Source organism: Falco biarmicus, chromosome 7 (assembly GCF_023638135.1).
Source record: "Falco biarmicus isolate bFalBia1 chromosome 7, bFalBia1.pri, whole genome shotgun sequence".
Classification (NCBI taxonomy): domain Eukaryota; kingdom Metazoa; phylum Chordata; class Aves; order Falconiformes; family Falconidae; genus Falco; species Falco biarmicus.
The window spans coordinates 1,215,316-1,239,100 of NC_079294.1; the positions used below are offsets into that span (position 1 = coordinate 1,215,316).

Consider the following 23,785-nt stretch of genomic DNA (forward strand, 5'->3'; position numbering starts at 1 on the left):
TCAGACACAGTACATGTTTTATTATTAAAAACTGCATAAAAACTAAAGACATGCTTCCCAAAGTTAGAGTCTGTATGTACATCTGCGCTTCCCAGGCAGCTGCAGGGAGCATAGCTGCCTGCCCTCGCTGCAAACGTGCACGGCACAGGTTTTTGTTACCCGTTGTTAGGTGTTATCTTTTCACCTGCATTTACAGCATTCCAGCTAAATTAAGAGAAAACCCTGTACCGCCTGGGGTATAAGATGGTGCAGTTCGTGTCTGCGACTGAGAAACTGTCCTGAACTCCTGCAGACATCTGTAGGACATCACTGTTCAGTAGGAAACTTTACAGAAAGGACCCATGCCCAAGCCCCAGGCTGAAATTCCCCTTCCCTAGGAAGTGTTCTCACTAAGGGCTAAAACTGGACCTGGATTTCATAGTTGGTCCCAAACCTTACAATAAGCAAATACTGGGCATCGAAGGGTGGAGTGTTCTGATACCAAAACCTGCCATCTCATTGGATTTATTGGTCCCACCTCTGCCAATTCAGCAAATGATGGCATTTGTGGCATTCGCTTCTGAGGAAGAGCAATGTGGAATCCTAAGTCTTGTGATACTGCTGAGTTTTCAGCACACTGGAAATAAAAGAAATTAAGATCTAGAAAATACTTAGCAGAAGTAGAGTAAGATGTAACCGCACCTCCTCACTGGGAACCACTGCACAAAACAAATGCTGATTTACAGTAAAATATTAAATTATTAAAAACCACACAAGCGCTTGCAGTTATAGTGAGTCAGACATGCTGATTGGAAAACAGAACAAAACCCGAAGAGCAAAACCATTAACCTTGCCCTGTTTGGAAGGCTGCAGTGATACCAGGCGATGTTCTGATGTGACTTCTACAGCATGCCAGAAGACCTCCCTCACAGGAGGGCCAGTGGTTCTCAAGCTCTTTCACCACGAAGACTCTCACTTGAGAAGAAGAGCTTCCAGCTGATGATCCCTTCCCTCCAGCACACACACACACACCCCCCTTCCCAAAACAGGTTTCACTTCACTACAGCAGCTACAGGACTTACTTGAAAAAGTCATAGGACTGTTAAAAGATGAAACAAATCCTATTTTAAAGCAAATGCTGAATCCTGCTCCCCGCTGAAACTGAAGCAAGTCTGCCATTCTGTATTTAAACTGTCTCCTTCTCTTCCTGGAGGGCAGCACTTAGCATTAATTAGCACGGTTTCCCCATACTGCTGTTAAGTCCTCTCTACACTGTTTCCTTTCCATCCCTTTGAAGTTGGATTCTGTCCTCACACACGCCAGCTGCTCTCCCTCCCATCACATTTTAATGCCAGCTGCAAGTCTAGTCAGGCCTGAACTGGCATCAAACAGACGAAAAAGAAAGATATAAAAGAGGTACGTGGGATGCTGGATTTTCATTTTTTTTCTAATTTCATCACACACCAAAATGTCTGAAGCCCTTAAAAGAGCCCTGGTCTGAGGAGGCAGCAAGTGTCACCGCATGAAATAAGCCAGATGTTCAAATTCAGTGCTGGATAGAAGCAGATCTGCAGATTAGTTTGAGAACCACTGAGGTAGACAAAAAGTCTAGGCAGTGCTGCTGAGTGAACACAAGGGGAATTCTGCCCTCTTGGCCTGAATGATAGTGTAAATACCCACTAGTGCTTTCAGAGACACCAGTCCTGAAGTCACACAGCCAGGATCGACGACAACATCCACACAAGAGTGAGCACTGACTGAACAGAAGGTGTATTCGGCTCTGCTCCAGCAGTCAGTGAGACGGAGCAGAGCACAGACTGACTGACCACCTCAGCTCTGAACACCTGTCAGAGGGATGTGATCGACCTGTAACCCTCCTGCCCCCCCTCCCCCAAATCCAAGGGGTCGCTGGGGTCCTTCCAAGCAGTCTGCCGCTGCAGCCCACACAGGTGGCGAAAGCTACAAAAGCTGCCCAGGAGCTCTGGCCAGTGCTGTTCAAAGCCGTTTCAGATCTGGCACCAGAGCCCCAGGTGAGACGGCACCGCGGCTGCACACATCCCGTCCCAGGGAAGCAAAGTGTCACTGCTATGTACAGGCTAACAGCTCCTCTCTCCTTCTGTCTCCAGCTCATACAGAAGGCTTTTGTCCTCCCCCTCCTGCCCATCTGGATGCCTTTCACCCTCGGCATCATCTCCAAGGCACAAGGGGCTCATGATGTAGCGATAGTCACTTGTGACAACAGCAGCTGCCCCAGCCACGGTCTCATCACTGTCCGTGTTTCCAAAGGAGGCGTGAAGGGCAGGGTCACTCGCAGACGCCTCTTTGTCCTTCCCAATGTTGACATAGAGAGGATCTTGACTGGAAGAGAGCGTGGACATCCTCCCCCGAATCATTTCCAGCTGGGACCGGAGCACTCCAAAGCTGGGACGTAGCTTGGGCTCAGGATGCCAGCATCTGCACATGAGATCGTAGCTGCAAAATACAGGGAGACAAGAGCGCTGAGAAGCAGAGCAGCCACCCCCTGCACCTCTGAACCAGGGCTCGTGCAGCCCAGCAAGCACAGACACTTTCCCCCAAACACATTGGCTTTGGCCTTGCACAGCTGGCAGCACGTGTGCAGCCACTGCGGATCTAGTTCCTTCGTCCTTCGCGTTTTCAAAGGCATTCTCATTTTGGTCAAAATCATTATTTAGACATTACCAAAAACCCCCAAAGCCCTGTCAAAGGATGCTGAACTTCTTGGTAAAAATCTCGTTCCACTGTCTCCGGAGAGCTACAATACAGTTGAGCGTGACACCGCCCAGTAACAGCCTTGGAATTTATTCGCAAAAGGCGTCCCGACAGCCTCTGCCACAGCTGAAGCCACCCCTCCGAATTCTAGTTCAAGAGCAGATAAAGCACAGGAAGAACAAAAACAGAGATCCAGCTGTGCGGGGTGCAAGTTCTTTCCGGAATATTCTTTTTTCACACGGCGCTAACTCAGCGCTCCCATAACGGAGGTGTGGTGCTGGGGCTGCCCGGTGGGTCGCCAGCGGTGCTGGGAGGAGGCACAGCGGGTTTGCTCGGGGCTCCGCGAGGAATTGGCAGCAGCCTCACTGCTGGAAGCGGGATGCTGGAACAGCCCTTCCGCTCCAGAGGCTCCAGAGCCACCCCTGCTACGCAGGAGGTGCGTTCGGCGCCGCAGAAGATGCATTCAGCGCTATTACCAGCCTCAGGCCCTGTCCTGCAGCACTTCTGCTGTGGCCAGACGCCAGCTGCCTCAGCCCTGGTTGCCGGAGGGCCGGTGTGAGCAGGCTCAGCTGGTTGCCCAAGGGCCAGTGTGAGCAGACTCGGCTGGTGCTCGCTCGTGGCCTCCCGCTGGAGCCCATGGGCTGGAGCACAGCCGGAGCCATTGTCCTCCTCCTCTTTGTGCATCACCCACAAGACTGGCAGCTGCATTCCTACCGCGTTACTGTTGCCAGTTCTGCAGGGAACAGGAACAAAGCACAGTACTGGCACTGAAAAACACCGCAGACAAACGAACCTCAGTTAAACTTGCAAATGGAAAAAATCTGATATGGTTTTTGCTGGGAAAGAAAGCATTTCATGATGGCTTTTATTTTTTTGTGTCCCTCGCTTGCTATCAGCTTTACAAGACTATTTTTGATCTCACACTAGATTTACAGAAAGCTTCTATGGTTCAGCTGTCTTAATCCTGATTTACATCCCTCACAAAGAGTAGCAATAACTCTAAATGCTCCAGATAAAATAGAAACTTCGTATTCTGGGGCACCAAATTAAATGCTTTTTTATCCTTGCTGGCAAACAGTAGAAATTCATTTGAAAGGCAGAAAACTACTGGCTGTACTGAATCAGCCCGAAAGTCCATGTGCACCAGTACCCTGGCCCAGTATTCAAGTGGATGCTTGGGGAAAGCACATAAGCTGGGGGTGAGCACGTAGTGAGATCTTTCTGGTGTATTCTCTCAGGTCTCAATAACCTGTAGCTCAAGGGCCTCTCAAAATGGAGGCTGTACCTTCTTAGGTTTTTTGGATGCATTTTTCTTCAACGCCTAGCAGGGTTTTGAATCTCTTCTCTACTTCTGGTGCCTGTAACATCCTATGGCCACAAGCTCCGCAGCCCGGAACCAAAGCTACTCACAGCAGTCAAGATGGGAGACGTATAATCAATTTAAGCAGTGGTACAACTATGTTTTCATCTAAACTCGGGAACAGTTCAAATGAACTGCTGAGGAGACACAAGTGTACAGCTTTAATGACAAGAGTACGGATGATTCCCTATGTGGAAAAAAGGCCGGGGAAAGGAAACCACATGAAGTAATTCACCATCAGCAGGAGGGAGAGGGAGGAAAGGGGACTTCACATTGCCCATTTTGCACACAACGAATGGCTCGAGAGAGCCACTCAAGTCAGTGCTCGTGGCTACGTCTTGCTTTGTGATGACACAGAGAAAACAGAGGCTCGCTTGGGCACTCAGTGGAATGATTTCACCTTGTCCGGACCGGGCAAGCTTTTACCCCAGGAGAAGTTAGGGTGACACTCCCCGGGTGACCTCAGCCCCATGCGTGGACTCCAGGGAACTCCAGCCACCACCCACGCAGCAAGGGTTTCTGAGCAAACATCTCACAGGACCTGCTGGCCAGGCACGGTCCCTTGGCCGCAGGACTGCGGCGGGAGCACAGGCTGCGGCATGTGGCTGCCTGTTCCCCCGTGGGCCACCCGAGTCTTTCCTGCAAGGCTGAAAATGTCTGAAACCAGTATCTGCAAGGTCGTCCCGCTTTGTTTCCACCTGTAATTTAAGGTGGGACACTGATCTATAGAACCTTAGAACCTCCTATTTGCTCTCTTCTCTTTCACCCAGCTATATTTGTAAGAGTAGTACATTCAATTTGGAAAACTGGGCCAAGGTCTGAAAGACACATGCAGGCCACTGCCTCTGTAATCCAGTTTCCTCGTACTCTTGCTAGATCTCTTCTCTCTTCAGCTTTCAGGGCGTGCCATGAAACTCATCTCTTTTCTCAGATGCTGGCCTGACAAGGTAGGGAGCAACGAGGGTCTGGAAACACAGTTAACAGTTTCCACAAAGCCAAGAGCTGTGCATGTTGACACTGCTCAATCCCTTGAGCCAAGTTAGCTGCTCGGGTAGCTACCACAGGTTCCAGGGAGCTCTGCCAGCAGCGAGTATCTGGTAGCTAACCCAGAGACTTTCTAGTGAATGCCTCTCTGTACTGGAAAGTGGATAGATTCAGATCAGCATCCCAGCCAGCTGCCCCCGTTTCCTTCCAGCGAGCCAAACTGCCCAAGGAATCACACATCAGCAGGGCAAGGAAGTACTCACACATCTTCCAGGCACTCTGGTGGCTGCTTCAGCCTGTTCCCGCTGATGAGGTAGTTGTAGATTTCTGCATTCTCAATGCCAGCATAAGGGGTTTGCCCTCGGGTCACAATCTCCCACATGGTCACCCCAAACGCCCACTGAAAGGGAACAGCACACAGAGCAAGTGAACAGACCGTTCCCTGCTCACTGGGGCAGGGTTTCAGCACACCCAGACTGTGCCAACCCTCCCGGTCCGCAGTAATGTCACGCGAGTGGCAGCAAAGCAAGGACTACTCAAGCTCTAGCCCAAAAACAAAGAATGACCCATCAGACGCTGCTGGTGCTCACACATCACCTTGGGAGACAGCTGAAGGCCCTGCCTGGCCCCATCCTGCAGTGGAGCAGGGGAGGATTTGGGAGCTACTGCTGCCTTCCACCTGCAGACCTCTCCCCAGTGTCTCCTACCTCTGGTTCTTTAAGGTATGCAGCATCAGTTTCGTGGTTCCCAGCTGTAAGAAGATTTTGGGTTGGGCCTCACAAACCAGTTTCTTAATTTGCTGAGCCACATTCTGAGTTACTGGAAATGTACAGGCACAAATGAAAGCAGAGTTCAGCCATAAGCAGGGCAAGGAACAACCACTTACGGCTCACATTCATTTGTGCTCTATGCTGCAGCAGTCGTACTTGTACGTTTAAACTGAACTGCAAGGTTTGCCTGGTGCAAAAAACTATTGTTTTCATAAGCAAAACGCTGGCCAGTGCCTGTTGTGAGCTGGCTGAACTAGCCTTCACTCAACAGCGTCTACAGTGGTTACAGCCATCGCTCGGCAACACAGCAGCCAGGTTACAAGGCGCTCTCAGTGATCTCTTCGGGGACACTGTGACATGTATAACTGGCAAGGCAAGTCCACAGGCCCGAAGGACAAAACCAGTGTGAAACCAGCTCAAAAGACAGCAAGGAAGAGGGGAGGAGGTATCAGAAAGGAAAAAATCCCCAACAACCCAAAGGGAAAGGAAGCAAACACTTCAGATGAATGGGTTTAGTTTCACTCCCCAGGGGTGAAGTTATGGGAAAGAGTGTGTAAGCACTGATATATCCAGAATCTATGAAGTTCCACCAACGCCTGCTGAAGGATAGAGCATCTCTGCTGCACTGGTACATGAGCATGTGGGTTATGTGCACTTCAAATGTCACCTACAAACTCATGCAGAAGTGAAAGGAAAAAAAGTAAGAAAGAAGAGACTGCATAGAGAGGGAAAGGAAGAGGAGAAGGGGAAAAGCGAAGGACAGGATGGGGATAAGCACTGAAAAATGAAGGACCAAAGGACAGGAGGAGAAGAGTTCATGTCTTCTGTCATAAGAGGCTCACACGTATTTTTAGTCTTGAGTTCTGACAGCACACAAGGCAGAGTTAGCACTGTGCCTCAAACACAAGGCAAACTCCCTTTCCTATCACCGGGGCCTTCTCCCACCCTCAACGAACAGAGGAGGATTCCTCCGTTTCAGCAGGAATACAAGTGGTCCCCGAATGCATCAGAGCAAAACTCACCACATCACTGTGTGTCGTGTACAGATTATCCGCCAGACTTTCCAGAGCAAGCCACTTCACCGGCAGCTTGGAGGCACAGCCCTGACGGTAGTAGTCTCCACTGTAGATCTTCTTAGAAAGCCCAAAGTCTGCAACGCTCACGTTCATGTTCTCATCCAACCTAAGGGGAAGTTTCCATGACTGAGAAAAGCATATATTGGCTATGTCAGGCAAAAAAAAAAGTGACATCCAGGGAACTGAGGTATAAAGTTCACCAAGTATTACCCAGAATAATCTACTTGAAGACCAATGTGAAATAGTTTAGTGGTCTCGGTCAGTTCCTTGAGACTAACAGGGAGATAATTAGGACTAAGGAAGTAAGGAAATGGCTACACCTAGATGATCCACCCTGTTACACCAAGTGAACTCGTACTTTCTGTAGTTCCCAAGATTATCAGAGCACATTTGCAGTGCCTGCTGCTACCACTAAAGCCTGTGCTCTTATTTTTTATATATAAACACATATAGATATATATTATATTTTTTATATATATAATTGCCTGTATAGGCAATTAAAAAACCACAGGGTTCCTGACCAGACTGCCTATTACAACTGCCCCAACTTGATCTGCAACGTCTTCTCTCCAGGCCTGGTTAGTGGTCTGCATTGCTCTTTCACCCACTTAAACCTACACAGGTTGGTGGATGGTGTCCCTGCCCACGGCAGGGGGGTTGGAACTGGACGGTCTTTTAAGTCCCTTCCAAGCCAACCCAACCCATTCTATGGTTCTACGACAGTGCAAGGAGAGCCCACAAGGGCTGCATGCTCCCAGCCCCATAAAGGACCCCTTGCTTGTCCCAGATGTGCCGAGATAGGCACTCAGCTTCCTCTGGAGGAACTCTGTATTTTTCAGATGTTTAAAAATGGGAAATCGGTACAGACTTCTCATAGATGTCAAAAGAGGCTAACCCATCATTTTTCACTATGACTATCAGGCTCCTGTCTGTACGTCTGAGCATTCAAACGCCTTTGGAAATCTGTGCCTCATGGTGGATTTTACCAGTTGTCGTGGGTTTGCTCAGAGGCAGAGTTCTGTCTGCCAGGATGGGCTGTTCCTTACTCCATTCTCAGGAAAGCAGCAGAGTGGATAGGATAAAAAAGGACTTTTCCTCCCTTCAAAGCAGGCGAGGCAGTTTGGGGACAAGAACAGCAATGTGGGATCATCCAGTGTGCTCACCATGCAATTATTTCTAGCGACATTCCCCACAAGCTTTCAGGGAAATTCTATGTTTCTTACACTGTAATAACAAGTCCTCAAAACAGACACAAGAAATACAGACTTCAGGCTACCATAGAAGTTCCTTTCTCCCAGCAGAGCCAAACCCATTCTCTCCCGTTGGCTACGTTATGCTGCGGAACAAACAGCCCATGCTGACACACAGCCATCAGAGTGACTAATTCCAAACACATTGTAATCAGCTGCATAACACTGTGTGCAGACCAGTGATGACTCATGGGTCACTTACATGCAGTTCCGAGCTGCAAGGTCCCTGTGTATGAAATTTTTTGAGCTCAAGTACTCCATCCCACTGGCAATGTCAATCATGAACTTGAGGAGTGTCTGAACAGGCAAGTTCTGAAAGAAAGGACAATTCAAGTTCTGTTCCTGGAAACTTCCAAGCAGGTATGACAAAACTGCAAGACTTGCTGCTAGCTTACTGAGCAGGTACGGAGGATATAGGGAGGGGATGGCATGGAGGAGTTGGTCCTCAGCACGTGTGGAATGAAATACTTCAGCGTCACATCTCACAACTTTCCCTGGTATTCAAGTCCAGTCATCTGCCAATGCGCTTGGGAGGCCAACCCTGAGCTGATCCGAGTACACCCTCTGAAAATGAATACCCTCCCAGAAGAAATTCTACAGTAAGACAGACTTACAAAAGGGTTTTCGCCAATCCGTGACATCAGCAGAAATGCATGAAGGTCTCCATGCTTCATGAAGGGCAGGATCACCATGGGGATTGGGAGACGGCCCTTGGGACGGCTCCGCAGACTGACTCCTAATGAGGACGCACACAGCAGAGGGGTTTTAGCAAACAGATCAGTCCCAGGGGGAATCTTACAGGCTGCTGTGCCTGTCTCTGACAAACTTGGAGGAAAACGTGGAGTTTTGGCGGGTAGGTTCCACGCTCCAAGCTCCTTTGCACGGCTTCATGCCAGGAGGTGTTAAGACACCTATAACCCCACTTACTTCGGGGGCAGCACTAAGCACCTAGTGCCTCTCAGCTCTCCTCGCAGGACCAGCTACAACTGCTTCCAGGATCCCTCCAGACCAGAGAGCCCCAAACCCCAGGCTCTGCAGAGCAGCCTCCGGAGATTGCCTGTGCTCCACAGTGCCCACCCACAAGTGCCTTGTCTCCTCCTCAGTATTCTGGAAAGGCACAATCTCCCCTCCCTCTACCACCCCAGCTGCCCACGTATCACAGCAGTTTAGACACATCTCAGCCAGTCACACCCTCCCCATGGCATCTGCAAGAACCAAAGAAATGGCTTAAATAAGAGATGCTTCCTACCGGTGTCTGCGGGCGGGTGTTGTGAGCGCTCACACACGCTCCACCTGCCTCTAGGCCAGGGAAGAGCCCTGCTGCTACGTGCAGGTCTCCAGGCAGAGCAGAGCGGCTGCGCTAGCCCTGCTCTGGGACAGCACGGGGCTGAGCACGCCAGGCTGCGTGGGACCGCGCGAGCCGGAGGTGCTGTGCGGCATCAGCAGCAGCGCTGGCTTACCGATCAGCTTCGTGACGTGCGGGTGGTCAAACTCCTTCATACACGCAGCCTCTCGCAGGAACTCCTCGATGTCAGTCGAGGTAAAGATGTCCGCTGGAAAAAAGCAGCTGTAAGTTTTCTTCCTCTGTGGGTGGCTCCAAGGGACTTTACAGATAATGACTACCAGAAGCTTGTTCTTTGTGGCACAGCACATCCTCTCAGACCTACAGCCAGATGAGCCAGTTTGCAACAGAGCTGAGCTCCTGGGACGGGCGGCAGGAAGGACACGGTGGGGGGGGATCTGGTAAGCTGGTTCTTGGCTGAGTAAAGACCTGCTGATAGCAGCGCCATTCCCAGCAACAACTTCCCTTGGAAGCCATGCCAATTTGTGTGGGTTAAAGATGTAAGAATTAATTGGCTAAAAGAACTTAAACTACCGTGTTGGGGAGAGGAGACATCACACAAAATTAAAGAACATGTTGAAGCTGAGGACATGGCCTGGAGTACGGCAGACCCCACTTCATCTCCGGTAAGGATGGCATGAAAGATCAACACTGTTACATCTCTTAGCGTGACTGAACTTTCTAAGGTGCTAGAGCTAAGATTTTGTATATAACCACACCAGCCGGACCAAATTCAGCAGTGACATACATCAGCATAAATTTGGAGTAAATTATTTCTCATTGCTATTACTCCAGATTTATGGAAGTGTATCAGTATAATCAAGAATTAGCCCAGTGGACTGTGGACTACCTCCCCCACTGTCGCTGCTGAATTTCGCAGGAGTCCTCCAGCCCTGCTGCAAGATCAGACCCAGACCTGCAGGGGAGTATTTGCATTATCTGCTTTAGGCAAGTAATTTAAATATGATGCAGAAGACAAAAGTAGATTCCCTTTTTACAGTCCACAGAGAATGAAGGTGCCTCTGGAGGGTGACAGAGTTCCCAAGTTAGATGCCTGAAGGTAGACTGACTACACAAAAGCTTGCAAACTGATTAGAATTATTGTTGGAACTGGATAAAACGATGCAACTTACACTAATGTGGTACTAGTACACTTAGTACAAACCGGTATTCTGTGGCAGCCAAACCCAGCTCCAAGGACAGGTGAGTGCAACTCTGCTTTAAGTCAGTCACAGTTATTTCTGCCTTACAGGCAACAGGGGTGAAATAACATAGGCTAACATACATATATATATATATATATATGTGCATATATGCACATACTTGCTTTCACTTATAGCCATCTATTAACTGCTTGTTACAGGCTTCTGCCTGATGAACATGTTATGTACACTCATCAAATGACAAATGAGAAGGGAGTTAGCCCGCATACTCAAAGAGGCCTGACTGAGACGAGTTAGCTTGTTGCTGCATTCAGCCCAAACACTCCTCTGTTGACTCTAGGGTATAAGCTTGGAGGAACACCATCTTCCACCGCTGAGTTAGCAGGGCAAAGCAGACCTTCTGAGCTGTCTGCACCACACGATGTAGTGCTGTGCTGAATCGAGCAACTGAACGAGATCCTCTGTGAATAGGAGAAGCTGTAGCTACGACTCGGCTTTGGCTGCACTCACCACGTGCCAGGTGCTGTACAAGCAGCTAAGGTGGTTTAGGTCCTTCCCTGAAGAGTTGCTGCTACAAAAAGACTGTCATGAAAGGGACGGGAGACAACATGGGCAGAGTGGCTGAGTGGGAAGCTCAGAGAGGCGTAAAGAGCGTCAGGGGACGTCTGCCGGAGAACAGGACAGGCAGCATTTAGTCTTTCTAAGCTCTCTTCTCTCAAGTACTTCAGGTAGCCCTGCTCCCACTTACCTTTCAGCATCTTCACTGCCACTTTCTGGAAAGAACCATCATCGAGCTTCAGTAGCGCCTCTCGAACTGACCCAAATTCCCCTGTGGAATGACCAGAGCAGGCAGTGAGGGAACAGCTTCTTGTGAAGAAAGCGTGATTCACAGCAGATTCACTCCAGGGGTCCCTGGCAAAGAAGCTGAATAACCATAAGTAACGCAGCCACTGGCTTCATTTTTCATTCCGCAGTTGCAGCCAGCAGCTTCCAGCACGTGTGCGCTGGGGAGAAGGAGCACTCCCCGCAGGCAGAGCCCACTGTCCTGGCAGGTAAAGGAAAACACGAGGGGAGGAGAGCAATCCCCTACCAGATGGGCGACGCAGAGTCAGGGTATAAGCTGGGATCCCAGCAGACACTTCTGGGGAAGCCGCACCCTGGGGGCCGAGTCTGAGCGAGGCTCCGCTCACGGACGGGATGGCTGAGGGACCCCTCCATGCTGACAGCCCTCAGAGCTGAGACTGGTGCCAGGACTCAACCCTCTGAGACACAATCAGGACTCATCTCCCAAAACTCGGGGAATGACTTCTGTGAATCACAGCTGACCAGACAAAACACAGAACACCTACCTGTGTGTGTGTGATAGGCTAATTCGTGGGAGGAAGTGTTTACCCTGGTGTGTTCGAAGGGAGATAAAGGGAAGTGCGACTGGCCAAACCCTCTTCCAATTATTTTAGCCTGAAGTGGCTTTATAGCACAGCGTAACAGCTTCTCTGCATTAGATCTAGCTCTAGATTCGCGCTCCCTAATTGTGTAACTACTTACTCCGCCCAAAACGCATTGCCATGAGGAACTCTGGTACTGAAAAGAAGGAAGCAAAATATGGCACTCAGGACACCTACCCTAAAAGCATCACCTTTCCACCAGCTTTTCACCGGTATCCTTCCCTACCATGCTTATTTCACAAAAAGCAGGGGATCTGACCAGAAAAGAGGAAAATGGGAAGGAGCAAAAGCATTTAGTACTGCTTCCATATTACGCAGCTGTCGCTCAGCTGCAGTCAGCAGAGCCCAAGGTAATGCACTCATGCCATCTCATAACCTGTGTGCTGCGCGTGGGGCTGGGGCAACGGGGCTGGCAACGCAGACAGATCCCGCCAGCTGCCGTCCTCCCGCCGAGGCCATCCCCTGCGCCTCACTGCTTCCCATCTCCGGTTTGTCACCCATCATGGGGACAGCCCAGAAGGGTTTAAGCACGATCCCAGAAACTGGCCAAGAGCTGACACTCACCAACAGATGACACAGCTGTTTAACTACTTAAGCCCCCTGAGAGCACTTCTGCAGGAAGGTCATCCTCCCGCTCTGAAAGAAACACATTTCGTCTAGGAGGGATGGAGCAGAAGAATGCTCCCACTAGGAAAGAGTCAAAGAAAACCAGTAAAACTAGTCTTATGATCAAAAAGGAAGCCAAACATTTCAGCTTTCTTTTGCTTATGACCCCTGACTTACGCTCCTCTCTTAGTTACTGGCTTTATCATTACACATTTTCACTTATTTCTGGAGATTGCCTTCAGCTTGAGGAGCAGGGAGGGATGATGCAACAGTTGGCACACGTGCCTGCTGTTTGGGAAACCTAAATGCAAACTCATCTTTTCACACATAGCTTCTGGGCCAATCTTTTAGCTGAAGGTGAGGGAGAAGCATCCCACCTTTACTCTGCTCATCCCCCCTGACCTGAAAACCTCATAAAAATGTTAGGAGCACCTCTGTGGGAGATCCAGATAGCGATCCGGAGTCAGAAGAGCTCCTAAGGACCTGAACTAATATGAACAAACATCAACAAAATTCAGTACCTGTTCCAAATGTGCTTCTATAAGAGCCCAAACTAAAATCTGAAGTCAGACCACCTCAGACATTAAGAATACCTGAAACTGAATCAACTTTTTTTTTTTTTTTTGAGGGTTTGGAGCATTTGAGATAGATCACTTCTGTCTCTGTATCGTCTCCACCTGTTTAATACTTGATGCATGCTTATGCAAATAAAAGGAATTCTATAGCACCATTCTCGTTAGTTGAAAGAGCAGAAGTTTAACTGAATATTCCTTTGTTTAAATCCCTGAAAGAAATTCACACACCAAGGAATCAACACTACTTTGGAAAGCTGAGTATGGACTGCAGTTCATGACTGTGTAGAGCCATATTATAGGAATGGCTTAGCCAATATCCTCTTAGTTATGCTAAGCCTTTGAAATGTTTTATCCCAGCAGAAGGGAGAATTCCATTTAAATTGCCATCTAGAAGCAGAAGGAGAGAAAACAGGCTGCTTATGATTGTTTCTCCATACTCAGCGGTAAAGGCAACACAAGCGGGACTTTCAGTGTAAAGCCTTGTTCAGCTCTGAATCTTACCCTTGCCCAACATTCTTCCCAAGGTGAACTGCTGTTCCTGGATTAGGACATCTTTGAGTTTTGTCTTCAGCTCATCACTGATCCCTACACTCTCCACTGGAAAAAAAAACAACAAAGGAAGAGTCAAATAAGGGCTACTTAAATAGTCTGCCACAACACCAAGAGTCACCTGTTCTAATCATCTCCAATCCAATTCCCACACTGTAAAAGTAAGCTGGAAAACCTGAAAAAGACAGGGCTGCTGTCCATGTCCTCCAGCCTCACCACAGACAAGGTGCTGATAACTTTCCAGCACATAAAAATGTACCAACAGTACCGAAAGGGAGAGGGGGTGATAACACACCCTTAAACACACCACGAGCAACAGGAATACAGAACTATTGTAAATAACACTGCGAAGACAAAATCCAATCAGAGGGGACACTGACAGACACTGGTTCATACAGCTTCATTAAGCTGATGGAGCTGCACCAGCTTTCAATGACTGGCTCTCAGGCTGTTTTAAGTATAGTTCAAGTCTCACAGTACCCGGCTGAGAGGGCAACATGATGTCCAACAGTTTATGGTGACTAGGTTTGATGGAGAGAGCTCTAAACCCAGGGGACCAAAGTCACAGGCAGTGGGAGCATCGCCCTAAGCCAGCCCTGCCGCACTGCTAAAGAGCCATGTCCTCGCTGAACCAGGAGACAGAAATGGATCTTCTCGACTCTGTCCATGCCTGGGACTCAGTCTCCTGTTTGAGAAGTTACTAATTCCTGGCCTTCCAAGACTGATTAATTGGTTCATGCTTCTAGCACAGCTCAGCACAACGAGTTTAAAGCGTATTGCTAATATTGTTAAGCCATATTTATCTCACTGTTTCATAATATTACAGTCGAAGGAGTCCCTGTAGTGTGAAACTGGGGCAGGGGAGTGGCAAATTTATGCCTTGCACTAGTATACACAATGACTGCAGCTGTAATTAACAAGTGCCATTTAATTGGTAAGGCAACAGCAATTCCGGCCTTTCACCTCTGCCATCTGCAGTTTCTAAGCCTCTTTGTAAATCAAACCCATGTTCTTGATCCAAAACATCAGTTTCAGGGAAAACAGAGAGAGCACGGTACACACATGGACACAGCTTCTCAGGCAGAATCACTCCGGTCATTTTACTTACATGTTGCTTCAATGAGCTCCGGGCCCTCCCTGTTGAAAGACCTGGCAGCTCTGAAATGGACTGCTGGATCCCCTCTGCCAACCACGCTGCCAAAGGCATGGCTACAAGGCAGAAAAGACACACAGGGCCATGATTAGAGGGGCCATTCGCTTCTCAAAGGGTGTGTTGAACAGTTACAGATCATTTCTCACCCCTTGCCGTGTAAATATTATGGACTCGGACTCTTTTATTAAAGAGGGGGTAGCTGGAGAGTAGGAACACTGGGGTTATGCTGCCTTGCTGATGCACCTAGAGGGGGCTGGGAGCCTTCCGGAGGAGGGGAATCGCTCATCTGGAGTGCCTGGGAGAAGCTGCAGGTTGGGACAGGTTGCAAGAGTCCCATAAAAAGAAATGCTGCTGTGAGAGTGAGCTCTGGGAGACTCTGAAAAGAATGGGAGCCTTGCTGGCAGCAGGGAGCAACCCACAGCTGTGTCAGAGGCGATGGAAAGGAGACTTTCCTGCGCATCCAGAGGGTTCCGGGCAGTCAGGAGGTTACAAGCAGCTGCTAGACTGAAAACCAGCACGGGATAAAGGACCCAGCCCGTGAGAACACAGAAGATGATTCATCTGTGGGTCTTTTCTCTTTGAACCTCTTAAGCAACAGTGCTAAGGACTTACAGAACTACCTTGATCTAGTTTATATTTCCATATTCTAATAAAGCCCAGCTATTGACCTAACGTTTTTTTCTACTTTACTTTTTGGTGTTCTCATTTTGAAGAAAAGGTAGGGCACCTTTCCTGCTAGTCTTTAAATCCAGGGTCACCCTCAAAATTGTGAAAAAACAGTTATCCAAAGAAAATGCCAGAAGTACTCAATCCCCAATGCTTTTTGAAACACAATTGAGTCAGAAACCACACTAGAGGAGAAAGCAAAGATCTCTCTAACCAGCACAAGACCTCTCTTACCCAAACCGAGTTTCCTTTCTTCTTTTTCGAAGGAGAATAAGAGCCAGGGCAACAGCCGTGACCAGAGCTGTGAGAATGCCCAGCGCTACAGGAACCCAGGACGTCCCATAAGGAGGCTGTCTCTGGCCACCTAGATGATGGAGAAAACACCAGTCAGGAAACAGAAGACTGTCAAAGGTAAACAGACCACACTGGGTTATTTCTTCTTTTTGCTTTTAAATGGAAAAGCCATGCTGCCGGATCTGGTGCACACAGTGGATGGCTGTACACTGGAATTTGGCATAAACAGCCAGTCAGTCACCAGAAAAACTAGCTGTCTCACACAGCAAAGGCAGAGCAGATGCACCCAGTTATCCTTAGTTTTCAGCCTCAAGAAAAGGCACTGCTCCAGATTACACTACTTCACATGAGCTCATGATCTAGGGCGCTTTAAACTGGAGTCTCAGCACAAAAAGGTTGCTTAATATGAGTATTTCACCTTGTCCTGTTCGAGGCAGCCAGCAGAACCCTGACCAGGCTACACACAGTACTGCCTAAATGCCAACCAGATAACATTGTGACAGACAATAGAGAAAGAAAATAGTCTCATGGCAATCTGGTTGAAAATATTTACATTTCCTCTCTCACCCCTCCCACAAAGAGAAGCACCCTGTGGGACATGGCATTGGCTGTAACTTCCCAGCGTTGATGGCTCTAACTTGGCTGTAACTTCTCAACGTCTGTCTTCCAAAGAGAAGGTGAATTTTAAAAAGTGCCCTGCGGGTCAAGAAATAAGTTAGCCAGCATGGAGGTTCTGATTCTGGTCTAATATTTGCTCCCAGGATATGTATACTTTGGACTACAAACTGTCTACAGAAGAAATGGAGACGCTGCCAATCTGAGTAAGCTGTCAGGGAAGGAAGATACGCATTATGGTTATGAATAAAAGAATATTCTCTATGCTTGGCAAACAACAGATAAATTAATCCAATTCTCTGACAGATTTCTTCTCCAAATACAATTACTAAGGACTAAATGTGAATCTGAACGCATTTATTACAATCTAGGATAGCCCCCCTATCTCCAAATTGTTTAAGAGCAAACAAGAACAGGTAACAGATCCCTAAGCGCCGCCTTCACCTTCACGCTCCCTTGCCCACCATCAGCAGTTGGCTGTGCTTTACCACGAGGTGAGGAAGAACCATCTTTTAAGATGTTAAGTAATCCTATTATGTTGTATGTCACAAGAGTGTAAGTAAACCTGTCCTTAAAAGAGGTGTTAGGTTAATGGGCTGAGATGAACCTCTGCATAGATGTATGTGAAAAGCATTCATCAGACATCCTTACTGGCAGAGTCCTGGTAGGCAAAGGGCTTCCAAGGCTTGATTACTAGTTACATTGTCGAGCCTTAGCATCCAAGTTTTTGAAGAAGCGGTATTAGTCTAATGAACAGGCAAAGCTTAAGGAAACAGAATTCTGGACCACTGAGGAAGCAAACTAGTAGTGCTTCTCCACTTGAAACAAATCACCAAGGCTTCGGCACCTATTTTTCAGCATCTTATCTCCTTCAGTGACTCACATATTCTTTTCCCACTCAGAAGGCTCTATAGGCCCTGAGTTTTACGATACTCCCTCCTGCTGCACCTTTTGACCCAGCCTTCAAGGCTGCTTACAAGGAAGGAGAGGGATCAGAAACAGAAGTGGAAGGAGAGCACAAGGAAAGGTAACGCCAAGCCTCTCCACAACACCCAAGCCAATCACTTGGGCTGTTCCTGCCAAACAGTCAGGGTAGAAACAATTAACACCACTGCTGTAAAAGGCTCTCTCTGATAGTTAACGATAAGGTTTCCCCCCCCCTATGTTGAGACAAACCTCTCTCAGCCTCTTTTTCTAGTCTGTCTGCTAGCTGGCCTGGGGAGAGAGCAGGGATTTAGGTCACCATCTGGGGCAGGGGGTCCCTCCAAAAGCAGAATGGATGAAAACAAAACAATACAGAATTATTCTCCCGGCTTCTAAACTGCTAGGATTCAGAAGCACATCCCACAGCTTATAGCAAATGTGTCAGAAATAGAAATACATGTTGAAATTCACTGCTTCTCCTCCCCTGGCCCACTGCTTCCCACTCGTGCCAGAGCTGGAGAGGGACCGCGCTGCCTCTCCTCCCCCAGCTCCGTCCCTCTCCTACCTCCTGCACCTCCCTTTTCCAGCCACCGCACAAAGCAGTGAGAAGACAACATTATTAGATGAGCTTAAATGAGTATTTAGGAGCCCCATGATGACACGAGAGCCACTTTTATTTCTGTAGCAGGTTTTACATCACAAACATGCGCAAAGAACATAATCCAAGAGTGTTCTCCTGCATACAGTCGTTAAGATTACAGATAGGAAAAAGCTATTAGACCATTTGGCTCCTCTCTCTGCAATGAGAGAGAAGGGTTTCCACTGAGGACATTTCTTAAAATATTAAAAAAACCTTTGTTAACAGTGCACAAGATCTCTGCATAAGCAGGGTGGAGCTCCCACTAGCTTTGCTGTGATGACAAATATGACTTAAAGTTTATACAAGCTTAGTCATCCTTACTGCCGTGCTGGGAGCTGGTCAGAATCCACCCTTGGCATTTTCACATAAAGCACCCAGTACCAGTTTGCTATTTTAGGAAAGGAAGCGACTTATATTTTCTACCAGGCCTGAAACAAAACCGCAGTCTTTCTGCAGCTCTGCTGTCTGAGGCCTGTCTGTTTCCACAGCGAGTCTTTATTTCCAGCCTGCTATCCTTGTGAAGAAATAGATGTGCTTTCAGACAGCATTTGGCCAAAACAAGCACCACTCCTGATGCTACATTTTTTTTTTTTTACATGGTTCGTAAATAAAACCAAGCAAACATATTGTGCTTTCAGGATTATCCTATTCCAGCTCTCTGTAAAATGGAAACCTTATAGAATCCCTGGGGCTTCTTGCCACTGCTAGCCATTTTCCAAAGTGAACTTCTAGTCCATCCAGGTATTTTTCTCTGTATTTGAGTGCCACAGAAAATACCTGAGCAAAAAGCAGGAGAAAAAAACATTGATGGAGGTGAAGTAGAGTCAGCTCTGGCTCTCTGCACCCCTTCATTCTGCTTTAAATAATTGGAAGGCTTTGATCCACAGTGACTGCGTGCTCACACATAACCATCAGTACTGACTTCATCGCAGGCACCAGGCTGCCCAGGGCCCCGAGTGACGTGCGCATTCAAACCAGCACTCGCAGCGCTACTGCAAAGCAGGGCTACAGTTCTCTCCCGGTTACCCTGCCCCCACCACCCCCACCCCCCACCTCCTGCTTGCCTGGGAGCCCCACTCCCGGTTCCCCCTGCCATACCTAAGTGCGGAAGGATCAGGAGAGATCAATGTCCGTGTGATTCCTCAAAAGACATGTGGAGTGGGAAGAAAGCAGCAGGGGGGGGGGGCAGCATCACAGATTACAGATCGCTGTCTTGTCCTACCACAGGTGCTGGGTGCCAAACCTCAGGAGACTGTGGGATTTTAGCATGATCGCACCTCACTGATGCTTTATCACCAATCCGTATTTCCATTTGGAACACTTTCCTCTTAGTTGTGTTACCGTTCCCTTCGCAAGCACCATTCCTCTCTCCCTTCTGCCGCTCTCCCCATGTCACGCCCTGCCCTCCTCCAGGGCCCAGCTCCCATTTCCCACTCACTGTGGAACACCAGCGGGAAGCAAACCCGGCAGTGCGTTCCACGCGTGCGTGTTCTCTGCCCCAGCAAACCTTCCACATGGCCCAGACTCACGGTACGGCTTCTGTACCATCACCGCCCTCTCCTACCAGCAGCTCAGCTTTTCCGTGGAAAGCTAAACTGTTTTATAGTAAACACATTCAGTAAAACCATTACAAACCCCCATGTGGCCAGGGTTTAAATCAGGCTCGACTGAAACTAGTCAGGAATGGCTTCACATTAAATCAAAGAAGAGAACCTGTTAGAGGAGTTTTCTGTCACATTTACTGTTGTAAATATCTGCAGCTTAAGTCTAAATGTAGGATTTCAAACCTTTGTTTGCACCTTTTCTATTGTGTCTCCCCTCGCCCTGCCTCTGCACTAAGCACGGCACAATCCCATTAAAAAAGACACAGTAGTGGCCAGAAGCTGGTTTGTTTATACCAGCTCTTTAAATATTATTTAATTTCTACCCTGCTTGATGAAGTGTGCTGTTGTATAAAGCCAAGTGGCTCCGTCAGCTGTAAGCACTGAGAGGAGTCAGAGAGAAACAGGAGTCCCGGACCTGCTGGTCTTTCCCCCAAGGGAGAGAAGGGATGGCAGTGGACACTCACCCATGACCTCCTGGGCTTCAAGCAGGAAGAGGTCACTCCAGGGACCGCATCCTGCAGAGTTCAGCACACACACCCTGATGATCAAGTCCTTGAGAGGATTCCACGTCGTGAGATTAGCTTTTGTATCCTGTACGATCATCTCCCCCTGAGAGCAAACGGCAACAAACCGTAAGATGTCTTGAAACGAATCTAGGCTAAAACTTTGCCTTTAAAATTAAACCAAAATTACTGGGTACTTCACTGGTGCTGTAACAAGCGCTGGGAGTTGTGACTCCTGGGTCCTAGTCTCGGTTTTGCCACTAACTGGGGCTGTCATCTGGGGTCTCTCATGTCAAAAATTCCTCATAGTTTCCCAGGGTGTAGGGAAGACATTTAATGATTTCCTCCTTCGAGGTCCTTCCATGAAAGTTGCTATAGAAATCGTTTTCTTTCTGCTATTAAAAGTTACACCTCCTTCTTGTGGTTTAAGCACAAAGATACGCGAACATACTGCAAAGCACAACACTTTTAGTCCAAGGGAGGAGTCTGCCTCCTTTAGCTTGTTGACTAAATCCCAAATGGCTTCTGAATTTCACGGCCAATTTTCGCTTAGGATGGCAAGGCCAACATATTTTCACTGATTTTGTGGATCTTCTTCATGCACATCATTTGCAGTAAACCCGTGAAGATTTGGCTGCCACCACTGACAAAATGTCAATTCAATGGGAGCTCAAAATATTGCCATTTGAAGCCAATGGCGCTGACCTAGTATGAAATGGGTCACGCAAAAAAAGGAAATAACTCTCTCTCCCTCGAGCTGCCTATTATTACAGGCTTGTTCATAGTTAATAAGCACTGGCTAAATACATATTAAGAAGTGAGAAACCGTAAGAAATGCTGTGGACTTCAAAGGCAGATAGATACCTGGGAAAGGTCGGTGCTGAAGAACAAAAGAAAGGCCTTCCACCCCGACAGGGTCCTTTCAACTCCCAACACATCATAAATGAAATAAGAGAATCCGCAACCTTCCTTCTGTGTGATTTCCCATACAACTCATTCGCTTGTTAAATACCCCTTTGCTGGCTGGGATCGGGAAAGCCCAGCCCCAGCCCCAGCCCCAGCAGAAAGGCCAGATCCTGCACTGCCTGCGCTGCCCTCGGGACTGCACCAGGGAGAGGCAGAGACAAGCCGAACTCTCCCCATTGTCCTTGTCGTACAAGAACAGCAGAGAACTGGCCTGTCTGCAATGTACATTCAAGTGAAGGAGATCTGAATAGGCCAGGAAGGGAGAAACGGGCCTAAAGTTTGAGGCCAAATACGGAGCTCTTGCAAATCAGAATAGATCTATTTACACAAAAGCAATGCCAGCAACCTAGTCCCCTGCTACAGCTAAGGGGACACCACCACCTAGAAAATGTAATATGAACATTCTCCAGTGCTGCGCCCAATGGCTCAGCTCGCCTCTCGATCTGTTGTTACCTGAGTTACATTATCCTGGATCCACTCCAGCCTGTATCCCAGGACATTTTCTTTTAGCACATCTGGAGCCACACCTTCCCACTCCAAAATCAGACCAGGATCTGTTTGGATAACATGGATATTTTGCGGGGTGCTGCTTGGAGCTGAAAGCAGAGGACAGAACACAATCACTCTGTGCAGGAAGACAAGGAAAACAGAATTAGCAAGGAGTCGTCCCATGAATTTTAGCATCGTCTCTTTTCCAGATTCAGAACTGTTTTCCTGGTTTTGTCTTTTTCCTGTTGTTTGCTTACCAAGCTCCAGGGTCTGGAAATAAACCCTGTCGGTGAAAGGGGAGCTGCCCATCTCGTTGCTGCACTGCACACGAACGCTGTAGTTGGTGGAATGCTTCAGACCTTGCACGCCATAGGCAAAGGGTGGCACCGGGGTGACTTCAGTAGAGACCTCCTGGCCATCTGGGGACTCGGCCACCTGTGCCAGGAGCGAAACAGAGACAACTGTGACCATAAGCTATATAACTAACAGGTCCATAGGGTAAGAATCCATTTCACTGTTAGTTAAGGAACATTTGAGAATAGATATGGTAGCAGTGGTATTTTAAATACCAAAAAGGGAGTTGTCAAACTAAGAACTATGAGCCATGCTTTTATTTGGTTTAAGTGAGATCACTCTGCTAACTCTAGCAGTACAGCAATTTTCCACCAGCTGAAAGTTTCATTCCATATTTTAAACTTTTTCTTACCTATGTCACAAATTCTATAGTCAGTTATCAGTTTCTTTAAAGAAAACTAAATGTGCGTGCTGCTTTGAGTGCTAGCGGCTGGCTTCCGAGGCTTGTCTAAATTTGGGCAATGAAAATTGGTAGATCAGCCTCCCTGTCGCCTAGTGTCACCTTTTCCTCAACTGCTTTTTCAGAAGTCTGTATATTTTCAGTTTTATAGTGGATTAAAGATATGGTAGATACTGCTGTCTTGGTTCAACTAAGCTGTTTCAAATTAAACTGAAAAGAAACTTTTTACCACTCCTGCAACCCTTCTTTTTTTTTTTTTCCCCCAAATCTGAACTTTCACGCAACATTAATGTTAATTTAAATCTGGCATCACTGTGTGCTTTTAATGCACAGACAGGTTCAGTGCTCCTGCTTTCGTACTGACAATAGCAGAAATCCCTGCATAGCTGCCAGGCTCAGCCCACCTTTCTTCTCAAGTGCGTATGAAACAGCAAAGCTGGGAGGAAGAGCAAGGTGCGCTGACAAAAGTGAAGTGCTCACGCGGACTTTCTATTCCTTATACAGCAGATTTTCTCCATCCCTTCCTGCCCTTCTGCTCACCTTCACACACACTTTTGGCCCACTGATTTATTTGACTAATAAAAGGGAGGAATATCAAGTTTCCTTAACAGAATGTTGTTGTCATTACCAGCGTCACCCAAAGCAGGGAAAAAACCAAGCAGAGGTCTGTGTAAAACCCTGCCAGTTTGACATGTGTTTCTGTTCAACAGTCTGCCCAGGCGGTGCTCTTGTATCTGCCCCCCTGGAGCGTGGCTTACGCTGGCATCAGCAAGCACGCCCCTGCCCCGTCCGCAGGAGCAACCTGCTCCCCCCACCCCGAGCTGTCCCCAGGAGCAACCTGCCCCCCCCAGCATGCTGCTCTCTCAGGCACCGGCTGCAATTCCCCAGCGCCAGGTTCCAGCCCCCCTTTGCTTTCCGGGGGGCTCCGAGCAGAAGCGCAATTGCGGGGATCTGAGCGCATGTGTGTTTTCACGCGGAAACGTGGGTCCATGTCGCTCCCAGCATCTCTCCGGGTGGGGGACGGGGAGCACGGCTTTCTGCCAGCGGAAGGTATGAACCTGCCAAGTCACCCTGCTCCCTGGTCTGAACGCAGCAACTTCATCCTCCCCACCCAGCACAGAAAAGGCTTAGAAAAAGGGTGAGAGACCGCTGAGCGGGCAGAAACTGAGCTGCTGGCTTCAGCCTCCTTTCCACACATCCCATCCCCCCCCTGCCCCTGCCAAAGCGAGGGGCACTCAGAACCCGGGGTGATTAGCATCACAGCATGCAAGCCACAGAGAATAGGCTGTTCCAACTGCAGATAACTCGGTTGTGAAACAGGGGAAGAAAACCATTTTCTACTGCGAAC

General features: G+C 48.3%; 1 protein-coding gene across 4 annotated transcripts in view; it reads right to left on the minus strand.

Moving 5' to 3' along the window:
• The window catches only part of TYRO3 (TYRO3 protein tyrosine kinase), a 42,293-nt gene continuing 18,508 nt past the window's right edge, over window positions 1-23,785 (minus strand). For all 4 annotated transcript variants that reach the window (XM_056347012.1, XM_056347010.1, XM_056347013.1 and 1 more), the window contains 13 exons: window positions 21,941-22,118; window positions 21,648-21,790; window positions 20,190-20,334; window positions 15,883-16,012; window positions 14,938-15,038; window positions 13,782-13,877; window positions 11,403-11,483; window positions 9,610-9,702; window positions 8,764-8,885; window positions 8,352-8,461; window positions 6,846-7,005; window positions 5,317-5,453; window positions 1-2,451 (listed from right to left, as the gene is read on the minus strand). In XM_056347012.1, coding sequence (XP_056202987.1) covers window positions 2,076-2,451; window positions 5,317-5,453; window positions 6,846-7,005; window positions 8,352-8,461; window positions 8,764-8,885; window positions 9,610-9,702; window positions 11,403-11,483; window positions 13,782-13,877; window positions 14,938-15,038; window positions 15,883-16,012; window positions 20,190-20,334; window positions 21,648-21,790; window positions 21,941-22,118 — 1,872 coding nt within the window. In that variant the 3' untranslated portion in view covers window positions 1-2,075. The remainder of the gene's footprint in view (window positions 2,452-5,316; window positions 5,454-6,845; window positions 7,006-8,351; window positions 8,462-8,763; window positions 8,886-9,609; window positions 9,703-11,402; window positions 11,484-13,781; window positions 13,878-14,937; window positions 15,039-15,882; window positions 16,013-20,189; window positions 20,335-21,647; window positions 21,791-21,940; window positions 22,119-23,785) is intronic.